This window comes from Carcharodon carcharias, chromosome 12 (assembly GCF_017639515.1).
Source record: "Carcharodon carcharias isolate sCarCar2 chromosome 12, sCarCar2.pri, whole genome shotgun sequence".
NCBI classification, from domain to species: domain Eukaryota; kingdom Metazoa; phylum Chordata; class Chondrichthyes; order Lamniformes; family Lamnidae; genus Carcharodon; species Carcharodon carcharias.
In genome coordinates, this window is record NC_054478.1 from 57,694,365 (window position 1) to 57,716,938 (window position 22,574).

Below are 22,574 nucleotides of genomic sequence, written 5' to 3' on the forward strand. Positions count from 1 at the left end.
CTGAGCAGGCCTCCTTAATACTGCTTCTTAAAGGCAGTTTTCTGATGTTCAGGCTGCAGTTAAAAATATCAAATGTCTAAGAAGGTTGAGAGGATGGGAATTGCTGTGTTAACTCGCTTACTTTTGCAGAAACCGAATGAGCAGAACAGCTTCATGAAAGGATATCAACTGAGTGTAGTAATTATAATTTTGGGAAATGAAGGATTGTAGCTTTAAGAATAATCCTGTGTTGTAAGATCACATGATCTGTGTAAACCAATGTGTTAACAGCACAGGGAACCTCTACTGGAGAGTTCTTCTTTAGTTATGGAGTTCGATATACATGTGTAGTTGCTGCTGCTGTCTTGTAAATAAAGTTAAATGTTTCCACTAAGAAAAGTTGTCTGAAGATCAACTCTATAACAAACTGGCGATGAGGATAAATCAGATTCGTTGCTGTACCTCGCCTAGCGATTATGAGTATTTAAGTTCATTAAAACGAAAAAAGATTTCCTCATCCGAAATGCCACAGTTTGACAGATTCGATCCCTTTGAGCCGGCCACAGATGATTGGTCTCAATATATAGAATGTCTTGCGTTCTTCTTTCAAGCAAATGAAATTAAGGTGGAGAAAAAGAGAGCGATTCTCCTGAGTATTTGTGTGAGCAAGACCTACAGTTTAATTTGAAGCTTGACGCCCCTCAGTGTCTCAGATTCAAAGACTTTCAGGGAATTAGTAAACCTCATAAAGGGACATTTTCAACCCAAGCCATCAGTCACAATGCAGAGGTTCAGGTTCAATTCGCAGAATAGAGCCACGGGGAGATCATTGTTACCTATGTGGCGAAATTAAAGCAACAAACAGAATATTGTGATTTTGGTGAAACCCTGAATGACATGCTCATGTTTAGTATGTGGCATGCTGAAGATTGCTGGCTGAAGTGAATCTTGATTTTAAGAAAGCATTGGAAATAGCATTGGTGATGGAAAGCGCTGTAAGGGATTTGCCAAGCAATTCAAGGATCGCAAAATGGCGCCGGTCTCCTAGTTGAGCGGGAACAGTCAGCCGAAAGTGATGTGAAAAGCCGGGATTCTGCAGCGCAGTGGGAAACAGCTACTGCGAACCGAAAAATTAGAGTAAACAGCTTAGCAACTAAATCAAAAACTAATTTTCATTGACGTAGAAACAATCAGTCTTCCAGCGATTGGCAATTGAAAAAAGTAGAATGTTATTTTTGTCACAGAAGTGAACACATAATGAGACAGTGCAAAGCGAGATTTAAACAGGCCTCCAAACAACAAATGAAATCCAAAGAAGTCTACAGTGTAGAAGAGCCAGAAACAACAACCTCTGACATTATTCAACATGAAAGTTGGGAAGACAGAGCCAATAGTTGTTACAGTGCAAGTGAATGGTAAACCATTAAAAATGGAAATAGACACGGGTGCTTCTACCACTGTAATAGGAAAACACATTTTCAGGTATTTAAATAAAGATGGTCAACAATTAAATTTGGACAAACATCTGCCAAGTGGAAAACGTACATGGGCAAAGAAATCCACATAAAAGGTGACTTAGGTTCATTATAGACACCAATTAGCCAGTGATGGTGGTGGAATGTGAAGGGCCAAACCTTCGAGGGCATGATTGGTTGAAGCGGGTTAAATTAAATTGGTCCAAAATCTTCCAGTTGTGAGCAGGAGGATTGCCAGAGTTGCTAAAAAAAAATGGCCATCTTCAAGGATGAACAGGGAAAAATCCAAGGCCTACAGGCTACGGTTTACGTGGACCCAGAAGTAACCCCTCACTTCTTGAAAGCAAAACCAGTGCCATACACCCTGAGAGAGAAGGCTGATGCTGAGCTGAACTGGCTAGAGAGGCTGAATTTCATAAAAGCGGTTCAGTTCTCAGAGTGGGCAGCAACCATATTCCCTGTCCTTAAACCAGAACAGACCGTCCGGATCTGTGGGGACCATAAACTAACAGTCAACAAAGCAACCAAAGTGGACAGATACCCTATTCCCAAGATTGAAGGCTCAAATGCCAAACCAGCAGGAGAGACAACATATACAAAGCTTGACATGAGTCATGTAGAATGATAATTTTGTCAGCAACTGGAACTGGATGACGCCTCCCAGGAATTTGTCACCATAAATATCCACAAAGGGTTATACCAATATACATGCATGCGCTTCGGTGTTTCCTCAGCCTGTGCCATTTTCAGAGGCTTACTACAGGGACTACCTCAGGTTGTGGTCTACCTGGACGACGTGCTGATAACTGGATATACAGAAAAGGAACACTTGGCTAACCTAGAGGAAGACCTGACATGGTTTTTAGAAGCAGTAGTGTGTCTGAAGAGGGAAAGATGCAATTTTCAAGCAAATGAATTCATTTATTTGGGCCATCAGGTAGATGCTCAAGGGTTACACCCAGTTGAAGAGAAGGTTAAAACAATAAAAGAGGGACCTGTACCCAAGCACACCTGTGAACTTAAATCATTTTTAGGGATGATAAATTATTATGGGTGATTTCTGCTAAATTTATCCACAGATTTGACCCCTCTGCTTTCACTGCTAGGAAAACACCAAGGTTGGTTTTGGGAAGCACCCCAAAGAGAAGCCTTCATGAAAGTAAAACAGCTGTTACACTCTTCAAATTTGTTAGTGCATTATGATCAGACAAAGGAATTGGTGCTAACCTGTGATGTGCCCTCCTATGGAGTGGGAGGAGTACTATCTCACAAAATGGACGACAGCATAGAGAGGTTGATAGGCTATGTATCCAGGACACTTACCGCAACTGAAAAAGGATATTCTCAGATCGAAAAGGAAGGTCTGTTGATTATTTTTGGTGTAAAAAATTCCACCAATATGTGTGCGGGCGACATTTCACGATAGGATCAGATCACAAACCACTTTTGGGTCTATTTAGCAAGGAAAAGGCTATCCCTCCCATAGCTTCTGCACAAATACAAAGATGGGCCCTAATTTTGGCAGCATATGAATACACCTTTGCACCTGGACCAGGGATTCATACAGCAAATATTGGTGCCCTAAGTCACCTTCCTTTGCAAGAGAATGATGAACATGTCCCAATCCCACAGGAGATCGTGTTAGTGATGAATTTCCTAGATTCCTCACCAGTCTGTCCAGGCAGATAAGAAACTGGATGAATCGTAATCCAGTGCTGTCCTGAGTGAGAGACCAAGTGTTACATGGTTGATCCCAGGAACCTGTCTCCAATGAATTGAAGCCATTTTTCAACCTAAGACACGAGATGAGCAGTCAGGATGGTATACTATTGTGGGGTGCATGAGTAGTAGTTCCTTCACAGGGAAGCGAATCATTTTTAGTAGAGTTACACAGTGCCCATCCAGGGATCTCATGAAAGAAGACGATAGCGCCAAGTTATCTTTGGTGGCCAAGGATGGACGGTGATATTAAAAGGGTGGTAAAACACGGTGTGCAATGTCAACAGCTGCAAAAGTTGCAGGTGGCAGCCCCATTACACCCATGGGAGTGGCCTGGTAGATCCTGGGTGCAATTGCACAATGATTACTTCGGTCCTTTCCATGAAACCATATTTCTACTGATTATAGATGCTTATTCCAAGTGATTAGAAGTTTATGAGGTAAAGTCACCAACGTCAGGTGCTGCTATAGAAAAACTATGCTAGAGTTTCGCCATCCACGGTTTTCCAGAGGTAATCGAGTCAGATAACGGTACTGCATTTATGAGTGCTGAGTTTCAATGATTTATCAGTCTCAACGGTATCATCCATGTAAAGACTGCACTGTACCATCCGTCATTAAATGGACTGGTGGAAAGAGCAATGCAAACTTTTTAGGTGGAGATGAAAAAGTTAACAGGTGATTTGCTGGAGTCCAAACTTGTTTGTTTTCTATTTCACTCCAGAACACCCCCTCACACTATGACAGGAGCAACACCTGCAGAATTACTGATGAGGCGCCGTTTTCAGACAAGACTATGCCTGATACTTCCCCATTTGGAGGGGCAGGTGGAGAAAAGTCAAGGAAACCAAAAAGCAATGTATGATTTGTATAGTTGTGAGCAACAATTAACTGTTGGAGAAGTAGTTTATGTAAAGAATTTCGGTGGTGGACAGAAATGGCTACTTGGTAAGGTAAGTTCTGTGACTGGACCATTGTCGTACCATGTGGAAGTGGAGGGCCGGATCATCCATACACATGTGAATCATTTAAGAAAAAGGGAGATACCCCAACAAAATGATGTTTCACCTGTAACCATTACTGAACCAGTGGTTCCTGTTGAAGATACTCAACCAAGGACAGACATGCCCGATGTGTCTGTTGGAGTGGAAGACACAGAACTGCATGCGCCTAATGAGGTATCTGATATTGATGCGGTTCCAGGGAATGGAATCAGAAGTCGTGGAGCTGCGACATTCCACATGATCAGCAAACCACCTGAAACACTGAACTTGTAATTTCATGACCTGTGTAAATATTGTAATGTCATGAGAAAAATATTCTCGTAAATACAAAATGTACGGAAAAGTTTAAAGGGGGAGGAATGTAGTAATTATAATTTTGGGAAATGTAGGACTGTGGCTTTAAGAATACTCCTATATTGTAAGATCACAAGATCTGTGAAAACCAATGTGTTAACAGCTTGGAGAACCTCTAGAAGAGAACTCTTCTTTAGTTATGGAGTTTGATGCACAAATGTAGTTGCTGCTGCTGTCTTGTAAATAAAGTTAAATATTTCCACTAAGAAAAGCTGTCTGAAGATCAACTCTATAACACTGAGGTACAAATGCTTATGCAGCCAGGACTACCCTGAGATTCACTTACATGGACTGAATCACTCCTACCTATCCAAGGGCATCTGTCTTCAACCTGACTTAAAAGTAACATCGAGTATTGGAACAGTTGTTACTGTTGCTGCTAATGTCATCATTGCTTTATGCTTCCATGTGACATGATCCTTCTATGTGCTGCAAAGGACGTTTGTCAGATAAGCAAGTCTGTTGTTTATTCCTATATAAGCAAGTAATTAAAGCCAGGTATACCAAGATAAATGTTTTTTTTATCTCTTTCCTATTAGAAAGGAGACACCACTGTTTCTTTATGGAGCAACCACAATTCTTTGCTTTTTTGCACCAGCCCACAATGCCTAAAGGTGCTGAGGGAATATCTGGATAGCTTTTGGGAGACTGAGCTACTTTTCTCACCCAAAACTGAAACCAATTAGAAACATTCAAATAATATCAGAGTGCAAATACAGCAAGGCCTCCACCACCCGAGTTTGTGTGGAGCACACAATTAGTAGCAGCAATTCTGTTACTTAGAGTGGTTGGACAGCTGTTGCTGCACAGTTTATGTAAGGTGTGCATAATTATTACTGTCTTCTGCATGTTGCACAGTTTTGTAATTCAGGAGTGAGGAGCATATAGCTGGTGGATGAGAAAGCCAATGGGCCCATAACCAAATGAAGAAGGGAAGAAGAGAATGGCAAAATGGAGGGCTATGATATTGAGGCACAGGGAATGTCATGAAACTTGTACTTTCACTCAATTAAATCTACTTCCACCAATTCGTTAATATATGATATCCCACACAGTAGAGGCTCTACATAGCACATTCTCTGCACTCATATTTATTGGTCAGGTTGTTCACTGCTCCTTCCCTTCATAGTCTGCCTTTAAAACAGCATTAAATGACTAAGTGAAATTGAAAATAAAATGTTATAATTTAAGCCAGTGCCTACGTAACAGTGAAGTGAGCTTTCTATTGGTAGTTCTATAGTTTTGCTTGATCCATTGCAGCAGCTGCCACCATGTATGGCAACATTATGACTTGCTTACTCTTGGGAAATTCTCGTCCTTCATGGGGCCTGAATGGTTTGAGAATATATTGGCTACTTTGAGAGAAAGCAGCCTTCTTGGGGTAGGGCTTCTGCTCTGGGCATAATCGGCAATCCGGGCGCAAATTGCACTCAAAATTTTGGAAGTGAAGTTATGGTTCAAACTTTTGCAAAACTTCATGTGTATAATCACAAAAATATAAAATCTTCCAAAAAGCAGTGTTATTGGGTAATGTTTTTGACCACAATTGTTCATTTTTTTCCCTTTGCATTAAAAATATTCCTGAATGTATTTAAGAGTGGCAACCTGGTGCATTTTTGTTACTATATGCAAAGCGGGATTGTGGCAAAAAATAAGTATTTTTAATAGGTGTGTCTAGTCAATCACTTGTGAGTAATCTGATTTTGAGTAACTCAAAATGACTCAAAAAAAAACTACTGAACCATTTAATAGTTTAATTGGTGTACACTCATCAGAGTTTTTAGTGGATTAAATACTTTTTTTAATATTTAAAACTTTCAAAGGTGCTTATGAGTGCCTTTGACTCAAATAAAAGCTAGCTGAATTTGAAGAACCACCTCAAACCCACAATTAAGAACAATTGATAGAAACTTGCCATGGTGCTTAATTTAATCTGTGGATGTTGTCTGTTTATGCGGACACAGCTCAATTTTTGTGAGATCACAATGTTAGAATTATAATTTAGATAAGATTTTTTTTTTGTGCTCCAATGTTCTATAGCCACAAAATATCTAAATCTAGCCCTGAAGATATTTTGGAAATGAATGATAGTGAATCAGAAGCCTGTATAACATCTCTCCTAATTTCATTTCCATTGACTTCAATAGAACTAAAAATTGAGAGATGTAAAATAGATTTCTGACTTACAATCACCTGTGTTACAATATCACACAAAGTCTAAATTACCCCATTGTGTACGCAGCCCTTAACATTAATTCTGGGTTTAACATGGTGAAGGCTATATGATTGCGAGTCATTAATAAGTCACAATTTTAGCAAAACTTCATTTCAAATATTAATAGAAGAAAGCTAAAAGAACATTATTATCATTCAATTCTAATTCTAAATTGTTTGAGTATTTTTATTAAATTATTTTTATCATATGTTTTATAGTGGAATTAACATACATATTACTGCCTGACATAATGGGCTGCATTTTGCCACGGAGGCAGAGGCAAGTTCAGAAGTAGGTGGCAGGTGGTGGAGTGGGGGGAAGAAATTCACATAGTGGCAAAGTTGCCACAGGAATCAGCAATCTACTCCATGAAGGCGGGCAGCCATTTAGGCCAATTAAGGCCTCACTCAGGGGCCTTTTTCAGAACTGGTCGACATTTTCCTGACATCAGATCAGTTGCCTGGTTGAGTCCGGAGGCAGGCTGGAGGGCTACTGGTGATTCCACTCACCGACGTATTGGATAAGCCACAAGTATGCAAAAGACACATCCATGGCCAAAACCATCCCTGTAGATGATTCACTTCCTTTAATTTTACATTTTTAATAGGCTACAAAGAGTGCCTCCATTTTGAGGCACCCTCATGCTTGCCTCTCTGCCTCAGCAATGTGCGCCTCTCCCAATGGGGTTGTCGACCAGCCAGTGCTGCAGGCTCTCTCATTGAGCCTCCCACCTCAAAAAAACTCCCATTAATCCTAATTGGATGGTGAATGTGGATGCCACCAATTAGGACCCCAGCCCATGTAAAGTTGCGCCAGCAGGTGCTTTGATGTCAAGCATAGGCTCAGGAACTGCATACGGTTCTGAATTCAGGTTCCCAACACCTGTGGGATAATTCAGCCCAATGTGTTTTCTCTCCCTCCACACCCCCACCAACTACTGAATGTCTGTATAAAGACAATGTTGTATGTAATAAGAGGCTTTTTTGCTGGTGAGTATTGAAGTAATAGGCACACTACGGGTGGAATTTAATCCAGCCCCTCAGAGTGGTACACATGGTGGCCGTGCCTATTTAATCACAGGAGGGGCCATTAGGGTCATTAATGAGCCAGTTGACACTGATTATCCCTGAGTGCACCAACACTCTGTGCCTGATCGAAAGACCTGGCATCAGGAAGCAAGGGGCATTGAAAGCCACCCCCCTGCTCTTGCTTCTGGCCCCCATCTCCCATGTCACCCCACATCCAGTGAAACCTCCACATCCCACTTTCACTTGCCTGAGCCCAGGGATCCAACAATGATCCCTGGTGAAGTCCCTGTAGTAGTATTGGCAGCAGCCATTGCTCTGGCTAGTGCTGCTGGCAATGGAGAGTTACTGGCCCCTGATTGGCTGGCAACTCTCTGCCGGCGGGATTTCAGTCCCTGGGGCCCTAAATCACAGGAAGAGCACTACGCTGGACACTGGTTATCCAACTGGTGGGTGGCACCCACATATCGAACATTAAATCCAGCCCTATATTTTGGCAAAATATGCACTTTGTCAAATGGATAATGAAACATTTCCTGAAAAGAAAGAAGGGCCTGTCTCTGTATTTTATGAAGAATTAGTCAAACCTTCTTACTTAGAAGTATGTAGACTTTTAAACAGATACTCTAGAACATGAGATTTCTTAAATCCAGCCTTACTTGAATCCTTAAGTTTATGAATGTTGATTTAGTGCTGTTCTATGCTCGTACAGTACATCAATATTTTTTCTTGATATAAATTAAAATTTATGTTCTCCTCAATTTTACCATATTGGCGATTTTTCACATAAAAAAGTTCCAAGAAAAATTTGCTCAACATTTTGGATGCTGACCGCTGGACTAAGCTTCACAGTTGGTCAGATAATGGTGTTATTTTATGTTTGTCAGGGAATTTCTTTGGAATAATATTAGCAACAGAAATGATGTAGTTGTGTCATTGACCACAGCATTGTAAACTGTGATGTTTATAAACATAAGTAGTCAGGACACAAAAACAATCACTCAATATATTGAGTTTGTCTCTTTAATAATTAATATAACACCCTTATATATGCATCAAATGATATTTTCACTCCTTCAATGTTTTTGGCCCTGAAAATCCACCAATAAATTATGTTGGCTTTGAACCAGTGGGCCCAAGTTTAAGTCTGTATAAGCGAATGTGTTTTGAATCAGTTAAAATTGGGCTCAATGAGTTAGTCTTGTTTTACTGCTGAATATGACAACATGAGTCTGGGAAGAGAGTCCTGCAGTCAGTTCTTGTTGAAAATAACAAGAGTGACTTCAGAAGACAGTGCGAGAGAGTGGCAGAGAGATCAGAACCAGCACGAGTGCGGGGAAGCTTCAAAAAGTGACATCAGCACAAAGGTGAGAGCTGATGGGTCAGTAGTGGGTAAATGTTTTTCTCCAGTTTTTCTCCAGTTTAAAATAGACTAAGCTGAGGAAAGGTAAGAGTTCTAATTTTTATTTAAAGTACATAAATAAATTAACTTTTTTTTTACTGTATTTAACTGAAAGTAAGGGTTTTTATTTTCAACCAGAAGCATGGCAGGACAGCTCAGTCCCATGTTATGTACCACCTGCAACATGTGGCAAGTCCTAGACATTCCTTGCGCTCTGACCGACCACGTGTGCAGGAAGTGCCACCAGCTGCAGCCACTTGAGCTCAGTTCTGGAGCTTGAGTGGCAGCTGCAGGCACTGAGGGGCTGAAAGTTTCATGGATGGAAAGTTTTTAGATGTGGTCACCCCACAGCTTATGGAAGTGCAGACAGAGAGGGAATGGGTGAGCATCAGTCAGAAGAAAGGTGTCAGGCAGGTAGACAGGAAATCTCCAGGTGTATCTCGCTCGAGAACCATTTTTCTGTATTGGAAAATGGTGAGAGTGATGGTTTCTCTGAGGAGTGCAGCCATGCTCATGGCACTGTGAGTGGCTCAGCTGCACAGGGGGGGAGGAAAAAGAGGGGAAGAGCAATAGTGGTAGGAGAATCAATAGTAAGGGGAACAGACAGGCATTTCTGTGGCTGTAGACTTGACTCCAGTATGTTAAGTTGCCTCCCTGGTGCCAGGGTCAAGGATGTCACTGAACAGCTGCAGGGCATTCTAAAGAGGGAGGGCAAACAGACAGAGATTGTGGTACATATTGGGATCAACGACATAGGTAGAAAGAGGGATGAGGTCCTGCAAGCAGAATTTAGGGAGCTAGGAAGCAGATTAAATTTCAGGACCTCAAAGGTAGTAATCTTTGGATTACTTCTGGTACCGTGCGCTAGTGAGTGTAGAAATAGGAGATTAGTCCAGATGAATGCATGGCTGGAGAGATGTGCACCAGGGAGGGCTTTAGATTTCTGGGATATTGAGATCGTTTCTGGGCAGTGGGACCTGTACAAGGCGGACGGGTTGCACCTGAACTGGAATGGGACCAACATTCTTGTGGAGAGGTTTGCTAGTGCTATTGGGGTGGATTTAAACTAACTTGGCAGGCGGATGGGATCCTGAGAGGAGGTTCAACAGGGGGACATGTACAGCCAAAATTAGAAGAGAGAACAAGTGAGTCTGAAAGGCACAGAAGTTATAGGCCAGTTAAAGCACAAGGGAGTTTGGCAAGGTTGGATGGTATTTAATTTAATGCAAGGAGTATGACGAATAAGGCAGATGAGTTGAGGGCACAAATTAACACATAGAAATATAATGTCATTGCTGTCACAGAGACAAGGTTGAGAGAGGCACAGGATTGGCAGCTCAATATTCCAGGAAAAAGGATCTTCAGGCGAGTCAGGGACGGAGGTGAAAGAGGAGGGGCTAGAGGTATCCGTAGGGGAGCATTTTGCTGATTGTGATCATAATTCCGTTAGATTCAAGGTTATTATGGAAAAGGACAAGGATGGGCCAGAAATCAGAGTTCTAAATTGGGGGAAGGCTGACTTTAATAAGATCAGATTTGACTTGGCCAGAGAGGACTGGGAGCAGCTACTTTTAGGTAAATCTGCATCAGAGCAGTGGGACTCATTCAAGAAGGAAATAGGGAGAGTACAGGGCCAACATATTCCAGTAAAGATAAAGGGTGGGACCAACAAATCCAGGGAACCAGGGAATATGATTGCACGAGAGAGAATGCAGAGGAGATTTACCAGGATGTTACCTGGGCTGAAGAGTTTTAGTTATGGGGAGAGATTGGATAGACTGGGGTTATTTTCCCTGGAACAGAGCAGATTGAGAGGGGACATGATTGAGGTGTATAAAATTATGAGGGGCATAGATAGGGTAGACAGGAAGGAACTTTTCCCCTTGGTGGAGGGATCAATAACCCAGGGGACATAGATTTAAGGTAAGGGGCAGTAGGTTTAGAGGGAATGTGAGGCAGAATTTTTTCACCCAGAGGGTGGTGGGAATCTGGAACTCACTGCCTGAAAGAGTGGTAGAGGCAGATGTTTTTGGAACATATTATGTCATAATCAGGAAGCCAATTAATTCTCTTTCAGAATGCTCCTCAGCTCACTTTGGTCTTAAAGGGACATTCTGAGCACCTGAGTCAAGTTGCATAATGGTTCAAAGTTATGATTATCCTACCCACTGTCATCAATCTTGTCTGAAAGTCCTAGCAGACCACATAACTCTATGACCACCTCTTTCATAGAGAGTAATTGATGAGTGTCTTATTCTATGTACATAGCTGTTTGAGTGACAGTAGTTTAGACAATGCAAATGGATGTGCCTCTGAATGATCCTCATATCTTCCCTTTCTCTTCCAAAACAAGCAAAGAGAGAGGATTACAAAGAGCAGTCCCTATTTTCTGAACTTTCCAACTGAAATTGTAGCTCCAATAATTCTAAAGATTACAGGCTGGATGTTCCCCATAGCCCCAAACTTCAATAAGACATGAAAGAAATCAAAACTATGTTCATCAAACTTTATTCCTTTTTTTGATATTTTAAAATGGACTTTTGCTGAACAAAAAGATGGCTACTACAAGTCACATGACTGCAAGGGTTGGCCACCTGCCCTGAAGCTTCCAACAGGATACAAGAACAAAAGGGTCACCCCCCCATCCTTGTGGAATTTCACACCCCATTGTAAGGACCTTATAATCATAAAACCAAGGGACTTGTGGAGATCAAAATTTGTTACACCTGCAGAGTTGTTAATAGACCCATCTCACACCTGGGACTGTCCAGGTCCATTTCAAAAGGGAACCATTTATGGGAAAATGGACATAATTTGCATCTTCATAAGCTTATCCCTCTAATGGAGTCATAGGGTCTGCCCAGACAATGGCTCCTCAGAACAAAATCCTCAACATGGATGGTGAATCTTTCAGAGGAAAATGAATGAGATTATTATAAGTCATAAAACAAAAGACTAACCTAGATGTTAGGTAAACATCCCTCTTGAGATTATTGTGGAGGAGGGAGGTCACATGACTCAAGTGACCACTTTGAAATCTCTATATTCAGTCGAGAACTGGGAAACAGTGCTGATTTAACACCAACCAGAAAGAACTCCAGCTTGTGGGCTGACCTAGCAGCTGGCCACCATCTTTCAACTCCTCAAAGCCTGTTTTATTTTAAAAGTACCTGACCTTCGCCTGCCAAGCAGCCTATGTACAGAAATCTCATTGTGCTGCATTGTCATTCACTTTAAAGGACTTTTGTGCTGCTCTCTCCAACCAGGGACTCATCTGAACTGAAGTCCTCAACGAAGGAAACTCCCTCTGGACTTTGATGCACGTCAGCTAATATTCATTTTTGTCATTCTTTTACTGTTGTTATCCATAGTTGTAAATTTCCTTTTTTTTCTATCCCCCTACTGTATACAAGTGTGTGTATGTGTGTGTGTGTGAAGTTTCATACATCATACTCCCCACACCCCACTCCCCAAACCCCTGGCTTTGAATGTGAAATAAACTAATCTGCTGAGTTAATCATAAAGAGACTTTGCTGCTAGTTTCTTATAACATTGGATAACACAAACTGATGGTTTTGGGAAACTTACTGCAGTCTAGTTTTAGAACAATTAAAAAACACCTCTTCTTACAGACAATTCCATACAGTGATGGAAAATAAATGAATTTGGGATTGAGAGGCCTAACCACATCCACACAATTTCCTGTGTTTTCCATGTCCTGTCTCCACAATAGAGACATTGCCTGTTTGCCCCATTGCGCATAAGTGATTCAGGGAGCAAGGTCCAAGACACTAGCTGATTTCCCTACCTTCCACTTCAATTACCACTGATCCAGGGATTACCCAGTAGAAGGCTGGTGATACACCCAGAGGCAGCTGTGGCTAGCTTAGTATGAATAATGTTTGAGAGAGAGGCCCTAACCATAATGACCCATTTCTCTCCTCAAGTTTCTTTCATAAAGCTAAAGCTCAACCCAGTCAGAGTCTTTTTTAAAAATAAAAATATTTGAAGCTCTTCAAATAGAGCTAAGGAATCATTTATAGCCAGTTAGATGGGTCAGTGGTTCAATGTCTCATCTGAAAAGTAACACTTCCGACAATGCAGCATCCTATATAAGTCTCTCAACTGGTTTTCACCTCACATTTTTCCAAATTAGATCTGAGAGTGTTACCCTGAGCAGGGCAAACTGATGAGACTGAGGAAGATAAGAAGACCTTAAGGTTGGACGGCCAGCCCAGACAACCAGCTTAATTAGATTATTAACGGCCTTAATAGGCCTTTAACAGTTCGGCAGGCACGCAGCCGACTCCAGTGTGTACCCGCCAAGCTGAAGATCTGAATGATGCATGGTGACATCGGACACACGCCCAAGGTAACTGCGCATCATTTTATGTGTCGGTGAGTGGGTCCTGCCCTTGCATGCTGACCAGAAGTTTCAGGCCTATGCACTCTTCTGGTAATCATACTGGATTCATACTGGGGTTTGGGGTTTGGGGTGTGGGGGGTATGATGTATGAAACTTCACACACACACACACACACACACACATAGACACACATGTATACAGTAAGGGGATAGGAAAAGAAGGGAGTTTTACAACTATGGATCAGTGGTAATTGAAGTGGAAGGCAGGGAAATCGGCTAATGTCTTGGGCCTTCCTCCCTTCAGCATTTATGTGAAATGGGGCAGTCATGGAGTCATGGAGCAAGCAGGCAATGTCTCTATTGTGGAGACAGGACATGGAGAACACAGGAAATTGTGTGGATGTGGTTTAACAGAGTAAGATTTCCCAAGACACTTCACAGGAGTGTTATCAAATTTGACATTGAGTCATATAAGAAGATATGAGGACAGATAGCCAACAACTCAATTGAAGAGTAAGATTTTAAGGAACATTAAAGGAAGAGACAGAGGTAGAATGGTGGAGAAGGCTAAGGAGGGAATGCTAGAGTCTATGGCCTATGCAGTTGAATGCATAGCCACCAATGGGACATCCTAGTATTGCTGAGGACATATGGGGTAATTTTACAATCATGCATACTCAGTCTGCAGCTACACTCAAAGGAAGCTCAGGTCAGAAAATTGGGGTTACGATGTTGGACCTGTGTATGCATCCCTTAAACATTCTCCTTTCCAGCATGAAGTCTGTTCTGAAAACCCAGGATCCATAGAATTATCCCTGTAAAGAATGAGCTGAGTGGCAACCATGGATTGGTTGATAAAACTTTTCATTTCTGATTCAGTAGATTGTGGCTTTGAGTCCCATTACAGAGATTTGAGCACCAAAATCTAAGTTGACACTTCAGTGTCATACTGAGGGGGCACTGCACAGTTGGAGGTACCCATCTTTTGGTTGAGATGTTCAACCAAGGAGACATCTGCCACCTCAGATGGACATAAAAAAATCCCATGGCACTATTTTAAAGAAGAGAAAGGGAATTTCCTCCAATGTCCTGTCCAATATCTATCCCTCAGTCAACGCTGTTAAAAAGAACAGATTACTTGGTGATTAACACATTGCGATTTGTGGGAGCTTGCCATGTGTAAACTGCCAGCCATGTTACCTACATTACAACAGTGACAACAACTTCCAAAATACCTCATGGCCTCAAAGCACTTTGGGATGTCCTGAGGCCATGAAAGGTGCTATATAAATGTACTAACCGAAGTGATACCAATGATTAAATACCAGCATGGGGAAGAGGCTAATGCAAAACACAGCTCCGGGAAAAAAAGCATTAACCAAAGTTCCAAGCAGTGTAACTAAATTGTGGGCACTGACTCTAAATGAAGGAAACAGACATTGTAAGTAAATGTACAGAGGCTGGTGAATATATGGAACAATCCACCTGGGGTAATAGTGGAGCAAAGATTTGGACAAATAAAAGTAAGGTGGATGGAAATGTGAGAGAAAAAGCATTGATACGAGCCAGCTATCTCAGATGATTGCCTTAATATATAGAGTATCTGAATTTACCTCGAGAAGGAATTTCTTTTTTCCGAGATAACAGCCCTGGAGAAGCCAAACCTTTTAATTTCGGAGCTCCCTGATAAGATAACTGGATTTTTTTTCCTCTTGAACAAAATGAATGAGCCTTTTTTTTTTCAGATTTGACCTCAAGCATTGTGTCAGTTTCAGGCGAACTGTCAAAGTCGAAATGTGAGGCTAATTGTAATGGGGGTATTGTTCCAGCGAATTTAGACAGCAATTGGCCTTAATGAAAATGAAGGAGTACATTCGGAATTACGCTGTTTTCAGCGACAGCAATAAAAACCAGTGCTGAACACAGAATGAAATCGTTTTAAGAGGAAGCCGTTGAAGTGCAATTTAACTCTTTCATTGCTCGCGGCAGAAGCGGTTCTTTAACCTAATTCTTTAAAAAAGAATTGATGCTGAAAGACTTATCCATCAGATTTTTGTACCGGGTGTGCGACAAATGAGGAGTAGAAGCCAGCTACTTCAGAAACGTTTGGGCTGCTGTCTTTCTAATTGTTCAACTAAGTTATTGAAGTCATTTTGCTACCTGCTTTCAGAACACGTTTTAGGTTTACAAACCTCATGCAATCGTCCAGCAGCGCTGTGAGTAACGCAGAAAGTGGCGAAATTTGCCACTGGAACGAAAAATACCGAGCCCCTGATCAATTTCTGCCCTACTAAACTCAGAGCGCATTAATATCAGCCTCTGTACACCAGCGCCCAGTCAGAAAACATTACACAAACTTTCACTGAACAATTCATTCAAATGAGTTATTCTATTCAGGGGCACTGACCCTTCAAAATTCATTTAAAAAAGCACTCTTTTGCTGTCCCGTCACACTAAAATGGAGAAAAAAAACGGAAAGCACCATGTGTTGACATGTCTGACTTCACAAATCTTAATCCAGCTGCCAGCCAAACAAGCACCATGTTTACTATCAAACTCAAACCATGAGAAGAATGGGGTAAAAGGAGGGTGGATGGGCTTGGGGTGGATCCAACGTGAGTAAATGAGCCAATAAAATCATGAACAAAATAAAATCTCAAAAAATATGGAAGAATCGGGTTCGTTTTCCGTTACATCTACCGCTTCTTCTAAACAATTCAGGGAATAAGTCACAAATTTAAACGCTCAGGCGTTAATTGTACAAAGAATAAATAGAATGACGATTCAATGATTTGTATGTTTATTGCAAGTTTATGACACTAACTTTAATGAGCGTGATGGAAGAAAGATGGTATTGCATTTTCCAAATAAAAACTGGATTAAAAAAACACCAAAAATATAGACCTGTTAGTAGCTAGACGTGGTGGGAAGTTAAAAACAGCTATTTCTCTTTTCTCAACTGTGCACACCCTGGGGGATTTTAATTGTCGCCTGGTGAATTCTCTAAACAAGTGAATGTAATTTTAATGAACTCCAAATTCGGAGGCAGAATGGGGTCAGAGAATAGAACGGATATTAACAATATAAATAGATCAACAGAGATTAAGAGTGTTTCTGCCTATGTTTACACGTGGCAGAAACTATTAACATTAGAATGTCCTTGGATCGAACTTGTCATTAAATGAATTTGACTATATTTAATTGTCAGTTTTAACTCAAAATAAGAGCCAAACACTTTGATGAAAACAATGCATTTTCTCTTGAAGGAAAGGAAAGCTGCATCATTTCTAATGACATTGATGCTTCATGACCAGACTTCTTCAGTCTTCTACCTGACAACTGCTTGCATTTATATAGTGCCTTTAAAAAGACTTGCATTTATATAGCTCTTTTCACAATCACCGGACGTCCCAGCTGTCAGTTATCTGTTGGGGTGTAGCCACTGTTGTAAGATAGATGCAGTAAAAGGTCAGAAGGCCCTTCAAACAAATTCAGACACCAAGCCACAAAAAGGAGATATTAGGGCAGGTAACCAAAACCTTGATCAATAAGGTAAGAGTGCCCAAGAGATTGAGCGACGGAGAGGTTTAGGCGGGAATTCCAGAGTTTAGAACCGAGGAGGCTGAAGGCACAGTTGCCAAAGGTGGAGGATTTAAAATTAGAGATGCACGAGGCCAAACCCGGAGGGACCCGGATAACTCAGAGGGTTTCGGGACTAGAAGAGATTACCAAGATAGGGAGGGGCCAGGCAATGGGGAGATTTGAAAACAAGGACAAACATTTTTAAAATGAGAGCTTATTTAACTGGAAGCCCGTTGTAGGTCAGTGAGCACAGGGATGATGACTGAATGGGATTTACGGCTAGTTAGGGCAGAGGCAGCAGAATTTTGAATGACCACACCTTTATGCAGGGTAGAATCTGGGAGGCTGGCCAAGAAAACTTCTTTTTCCTAACTTAATAATTCAATCCTTTTATAAATCTGCTAACATGGACTTGTCAGAAGACCATCAAAATTTAATTTGCCCTATCACAACCTTTAATGTCTTGGTTTTATGTAAATAATTGCAATTGCACCAGGACGGTAGTACAGTGGATAAGCATGCCAGGAAATAACTGGAGAAAGTGTCAGTTGACTTAAAAATCATACTAAACTGTTAACAGAGATAACGGTGTGTGTTTGATTTTACCTGGCAGCTAGATTAACGTTTGTGAAGTCAGACATATCAACTCATGGTGCCTTCCGTTTTTTTGTATGTTTGAATTGATTGGGCACTGCCTGAATTTCTAACTCTAAATGAAGAATTTGTCTTCCAACTTACACTGCAGTATTTCACGATGTTGCGCAAACACATAGGTAGGTCACCATTCATCTTACATTCTTTTAAAGCATATCATTTACTTCAAAGGAACTTTTGGCATAATGTACATAGCTACACAACAGGAAGAGGTACATTAATTTCAGAGGCACACAATAGAGTAAAAGGCTTTTGTTAACTAGACCTTAAGGCTGATGACAATGCAGCCCTTGCCGAGTTCGCTAAACCTTTTGAAGATCATCCGGCGATAATGTCGGCCACTCTCTGGGACAGTTCCATCTCCCACATGTCTGTACTTAAAACGATTTGTTTTGAAATGTTTGTTTAGTATGTTCATTCGCATTATCATTTTTTTCCTATTTGATTCACTAAAACTAGCACGTTGACTAACCCGGGTTGATTTTAAATGTGTTAAACATATGAGCAAGCTATTGGAAACGGGCCAGCACGAGTCCAGTCAGCGGGGTTCGTTAGACCCTAAAGTATGTGGAGGAATACATCCTTTAAACCGGTCATCTGCAAATTGATCGGTTTGATTCGACGTGTCTTCCTTTTTGCAAGCCTTGAGCAGGATTTCGAAGACACCTATCTGACAAAGAATGTACACATTTTTGTTATTCCTATTTCAAGTCACATTTGGCGTTATCCTTTGGTTCCCTCTTCCCGGGGCAGCACTGGGATTAGCCGCTTTATCACCAGCCTCATAAAGGAACGCAGCTGGTTACATTTGGTCAGCCTGACACTTGCTGTGAAACCACGACAAGAATTTCATCAAGTTGGCAACAATAAAACAAAAGAGCAACAAAAGAAAGCAAAGCTTAATGGAAGTTTGAGAACTTTTTTTTTGAGTTTTCAGGTCCATTTTGATAAGCTGAGCGATGGCTATCGGTTCTGTTGGAGGGGGTGGGGACTGGGGCATTGCTGATGATGGAGGGTGTGGGGTGGTTTGCTCTTTGTGATGGGGATGTGTCAGGAAGCTCATTGAATATGCTGATCTGCCCCTCGTGCTGTACTACTACGCCAAGGCTTGACCCCGGTGCTGTGCCGTACCAACACCGAGCCGCCCTGATCATGAATAACAGGCACAGTCCCCTGCATCACCACACCGGGAAATAACAGTAAATCTGTGTCTCTTGTGATAGCTAGCAAAGAGTTATTACAACTGGCAAAGTCGTAAAATAGATACACACACTACCAATACGTGTATTACTGACACGTATCCAACTGACCAAAACAATGTAAAATATAAACATATCTACACAATTTGAATTCAGTACACATCGAGTTATCTATCTGGGGGAATTACGTAAATCAATGCAACAGGAAACGTGCACCTAAGTGAGAAGGGAAAAAGCACTTCGAGAGAACAACTTGTGTAAAATCTTTCCAGTTTATTTCATAACCTACTTAATGTTGTAGAACCAATAATTTTTATTTCAAAATTGGAAGAAAATTGAACCAAACTAGCTCAATTAGAAAGTTGGAATGAAGTGCTAGAGATTTCTATAGGCGGCCGTGCCAGTATTCTGTCCGAACCTATTGTTTGTAAGCACTGTGCTAATAACGGTTTAGGACTTGCAGACACCTCCTGTTAGAGGAGCCGGTTCTGCGTTATGCTGCTTCCAGGGCCTCGGTACGCAGAGCTTTTAGCGCTGAGCGGTTTTAGTGCAAACGCAATGTCCCGACTTTCGAACACGCCTTTTCCCAGCTAGCATCAGGGGGGGTGGGGGGTGAAAGACAGATTGAACCCTACATCAACCAGGTTCCACAACCTTTACTTACAAAGCCAGCTTCAGCAGGAGCTGGAGAAGATTCCAGTACAGGCTGCAGCATGGGCGGCCAGACATTCTTACTCTTTCTTCTGGGAACTTTGCATATAGTTCAATGTAGCTTAGAAGGTAAGAAGGTGCATAAGTTTGGCAAGTTTTTATTTTTTATGGAGTAAAACAAACCGCTACTATTATATTTATTCTAGTGAATTGAATAATGTATATAATTTTACTCAACGGGTTATTTGGAGAAATGTATATTTGCAGTGGTTTTGGAAACTCAACGTTACTTTCAATATAGTTGGAGTATTGATTCTGGTATTTAGGAAATATTATGTATTATTGATTTTAGAATATTCTGGAATACATTATTAACCAGTATGTGGCGTTTTTAAAGCACAGAACGTTTTAATGGGCAAGAAAAGCTGTGCCTTACAACTTATTTAACTCAACACTAATAGCTTTTTCAATTTTACATCTACTTACTCCACAAACCTATAAAATAGGATCTGAAAAACAAATGAATAAAGACACCAACGGAAAGTACCAGGTAAAAGGCATGCATCTTGATGGGAATCGTATGGCTAAATTCCGCTATTCACAATAAACCGCAATCGGTTCAGCAGGAATTCACTATTTTTCCTGTCTAAAGTAGTTTTGTGAGCCAAAGAAAAGATGCAGTACGTTTTCTTTCCACAAGATGAACCATGCATCAGGTGAAAGGTTTTACTGTATTTCCCTACAATATGACTCAGTAAACCGATATTTTCTTCGCTGCACAAAGCCCCACTCAGCTAAAGATTTGAAATTCTTCCTGGCGAACTTTAAGTGAGTTGTCTTGTTGCTAGGTAACATGGGCGCGCATGTGACTAGCAGACATAGAGAATCTGTTAATTGGTCTTGTGCTGTTAAGCTGCCTACCAGATGCCTTCCTTTCCTGTACAATGTTGTCGAATTCATCTTTCCCTTTCCTTCAGCCACCGTATGGTAACAGTGCGACTTCTCTTTGTTGTCCAGTGGAGGTGTTGGAAATATTCTGAGTGCACTGTCTTGGGCGCTGCTGGTACATTGCTGTGCGGTGCTCAGAAGTGCTCTAACTGTAATCTCTTTCCGTGCCCAGTGTAATCTCCTTAGAGTAAATCAAGTAACTAATTATACTACAGCTGCTTGAAAAGCAGAAATTCTGTTTCAGAATGCGCTTCAGTGAAACCTGGATCAATGTTCTTTCTTATAAGCATGCAGAATCGAGCTCAACGGTTAACCTGTATGGAACAGCAACCGTTTTAAGTTTAGCTTTGGTTCAAGGAAGAGCACTTATTGGAGTTGAGAAGTACCTGCTCAAGCTTTTTGTTCCTAGGAGGAGAGCGCATGATCTATAATTAGAGTGATAATTTGTTATCTTAAGGACTTTAAATGATGGATTTTAAAGCAGGTTATGAAAAAATAATCCTTGAGTGCTAACAACTGCAATGTGTGAATTAGTCCAGCTGTTTACCTGAGCATCTTTAGGGAACACAGAGTTAATTATGCAGTGGCAAAAATGTTTGCTTAGAGATAATGCAGTAGAATACCTTTTGAGAAAATATATTTAAACTAAACAATAGTCATGCATTCTAATGATCAGGACTAGATGTAATTTTAACTTTCAAAATCTGGTCATCACTGATTTAAGATACAGTTATATCATACCAGTCTGTTTTGTACCTGAGTATACGCACACACAATGATGTGTGCACATGCATATCATATCAAAAACAAATAGCAAAAGTGAAACTCAAGTATGAAACTACTGCTGATCATAGAGGGTTACACATACAAAAATAGACAGCTTTTGCAGTGTTCTCCATTTCTGACCTACAACATCAATTCTTCACTCAACTTCCAACTGTGCATCAGAATGACCAGAGTCATATTTTCACTTGTGAACTGGAAAACTGAAATCCCTAATTATTGTGTGGTTTCATTTCTCCTAATTAATGCACTATGGAGTCAGATGGCTGATCTGATTCTGGAGTAATATTGCCACATTGATGCAAAGCCGAACCCACCTTGCAATAATGCAAATGTGTCAGTATATACATCTCTTACTTTTCTGACAATAGTGTAGAAATTATGTCCAGCTAAATGGAGGACAAATAAGCTATTTTGTTCATTACTTCAATGTAAGTAAGGCAAAAGCATTTTTGAAGTATTTTTATTATGTAAGGCAGCTAGAAATATGTGCATGCCACATGAATAATAGATAGGTAATTGTAAAGTAGCAATTCATGAAATCATTCACATGATATTTCAAAGGCTTTATAACCATCTTTTTGACCTTGCAATGAGATGAAAACCTGAACATCATTCTAGGTATTTTTATTTGAAAGTTTATTGAACATACCAGTTAATTCTGCTACGGTTTTGCTTATGATAGGTAAGATGAATTGCTGCTTTATAATCATCGAATCACAGTATAGTTACAGAAGGAGGCCATTCAGCCCACCATATCTATGCTGACTCTCTGCACGAGCAGTTCACCTAGTTCCACTCCCACACCTTTTCCCCTTAGCCCTGCAGTTATTTTTCTCTTCATTCAATTCTCAAACTCTGTTTTAAGGCTTTGATTGAATCTGCCTCCACCATACTCTCAGGCAGTGGATTCCAGATCTTAACTACTCGATGTGTAAAAACATTTTTCCTCATCGAACCATTGCTTTTTTTGCCAATCGCCATAAATCGTTAGCCTATGGTTCTTGACCATTCCACCAGCAGGAGCATTTTTTCCCTTTGGCAGAAGAATGAACAAATAAGAAGTGTTTAATACTTCCAAACCTCTCATGATTTTGAATGCCTCTATCAAATCCCCTCTTAACCTTTTCTCCTCCATGGGGAATAGCCCCAGCTTTTTCTATCTATCCACATAACTGACGAGAGTGATATTTTATGTAATAAAAGATACACTCTTTTG

At 40.8% G+C, this 22,574-nt stretch overlaps 1 protein-coding gene across 1 annotated transcript in view; it reads left to right on the forward strand.

Moving 5' to 3' along the window:
* The first annotated feature begins 4,297 nt into the window (after positions 1 to 4,297).
* The window catches only part of lrp2a (low density lipoprotein receptor-related protein 2a), a 387,109-nt gene continuing 368,832 nt past the window's right edge, over positions 4,298 to 22,574 (forward strand). Inside the window, exon 1 of the mRNA XM_041200238.1 lies at positions 4,298 to 4,446. Coding sequence (XP_041056172.1) covers positions 4,298 to 4,446 — 149 coding nt within the window. The remainder of the gene's footprint in view (positions 4,447 to 22,574) is intronic.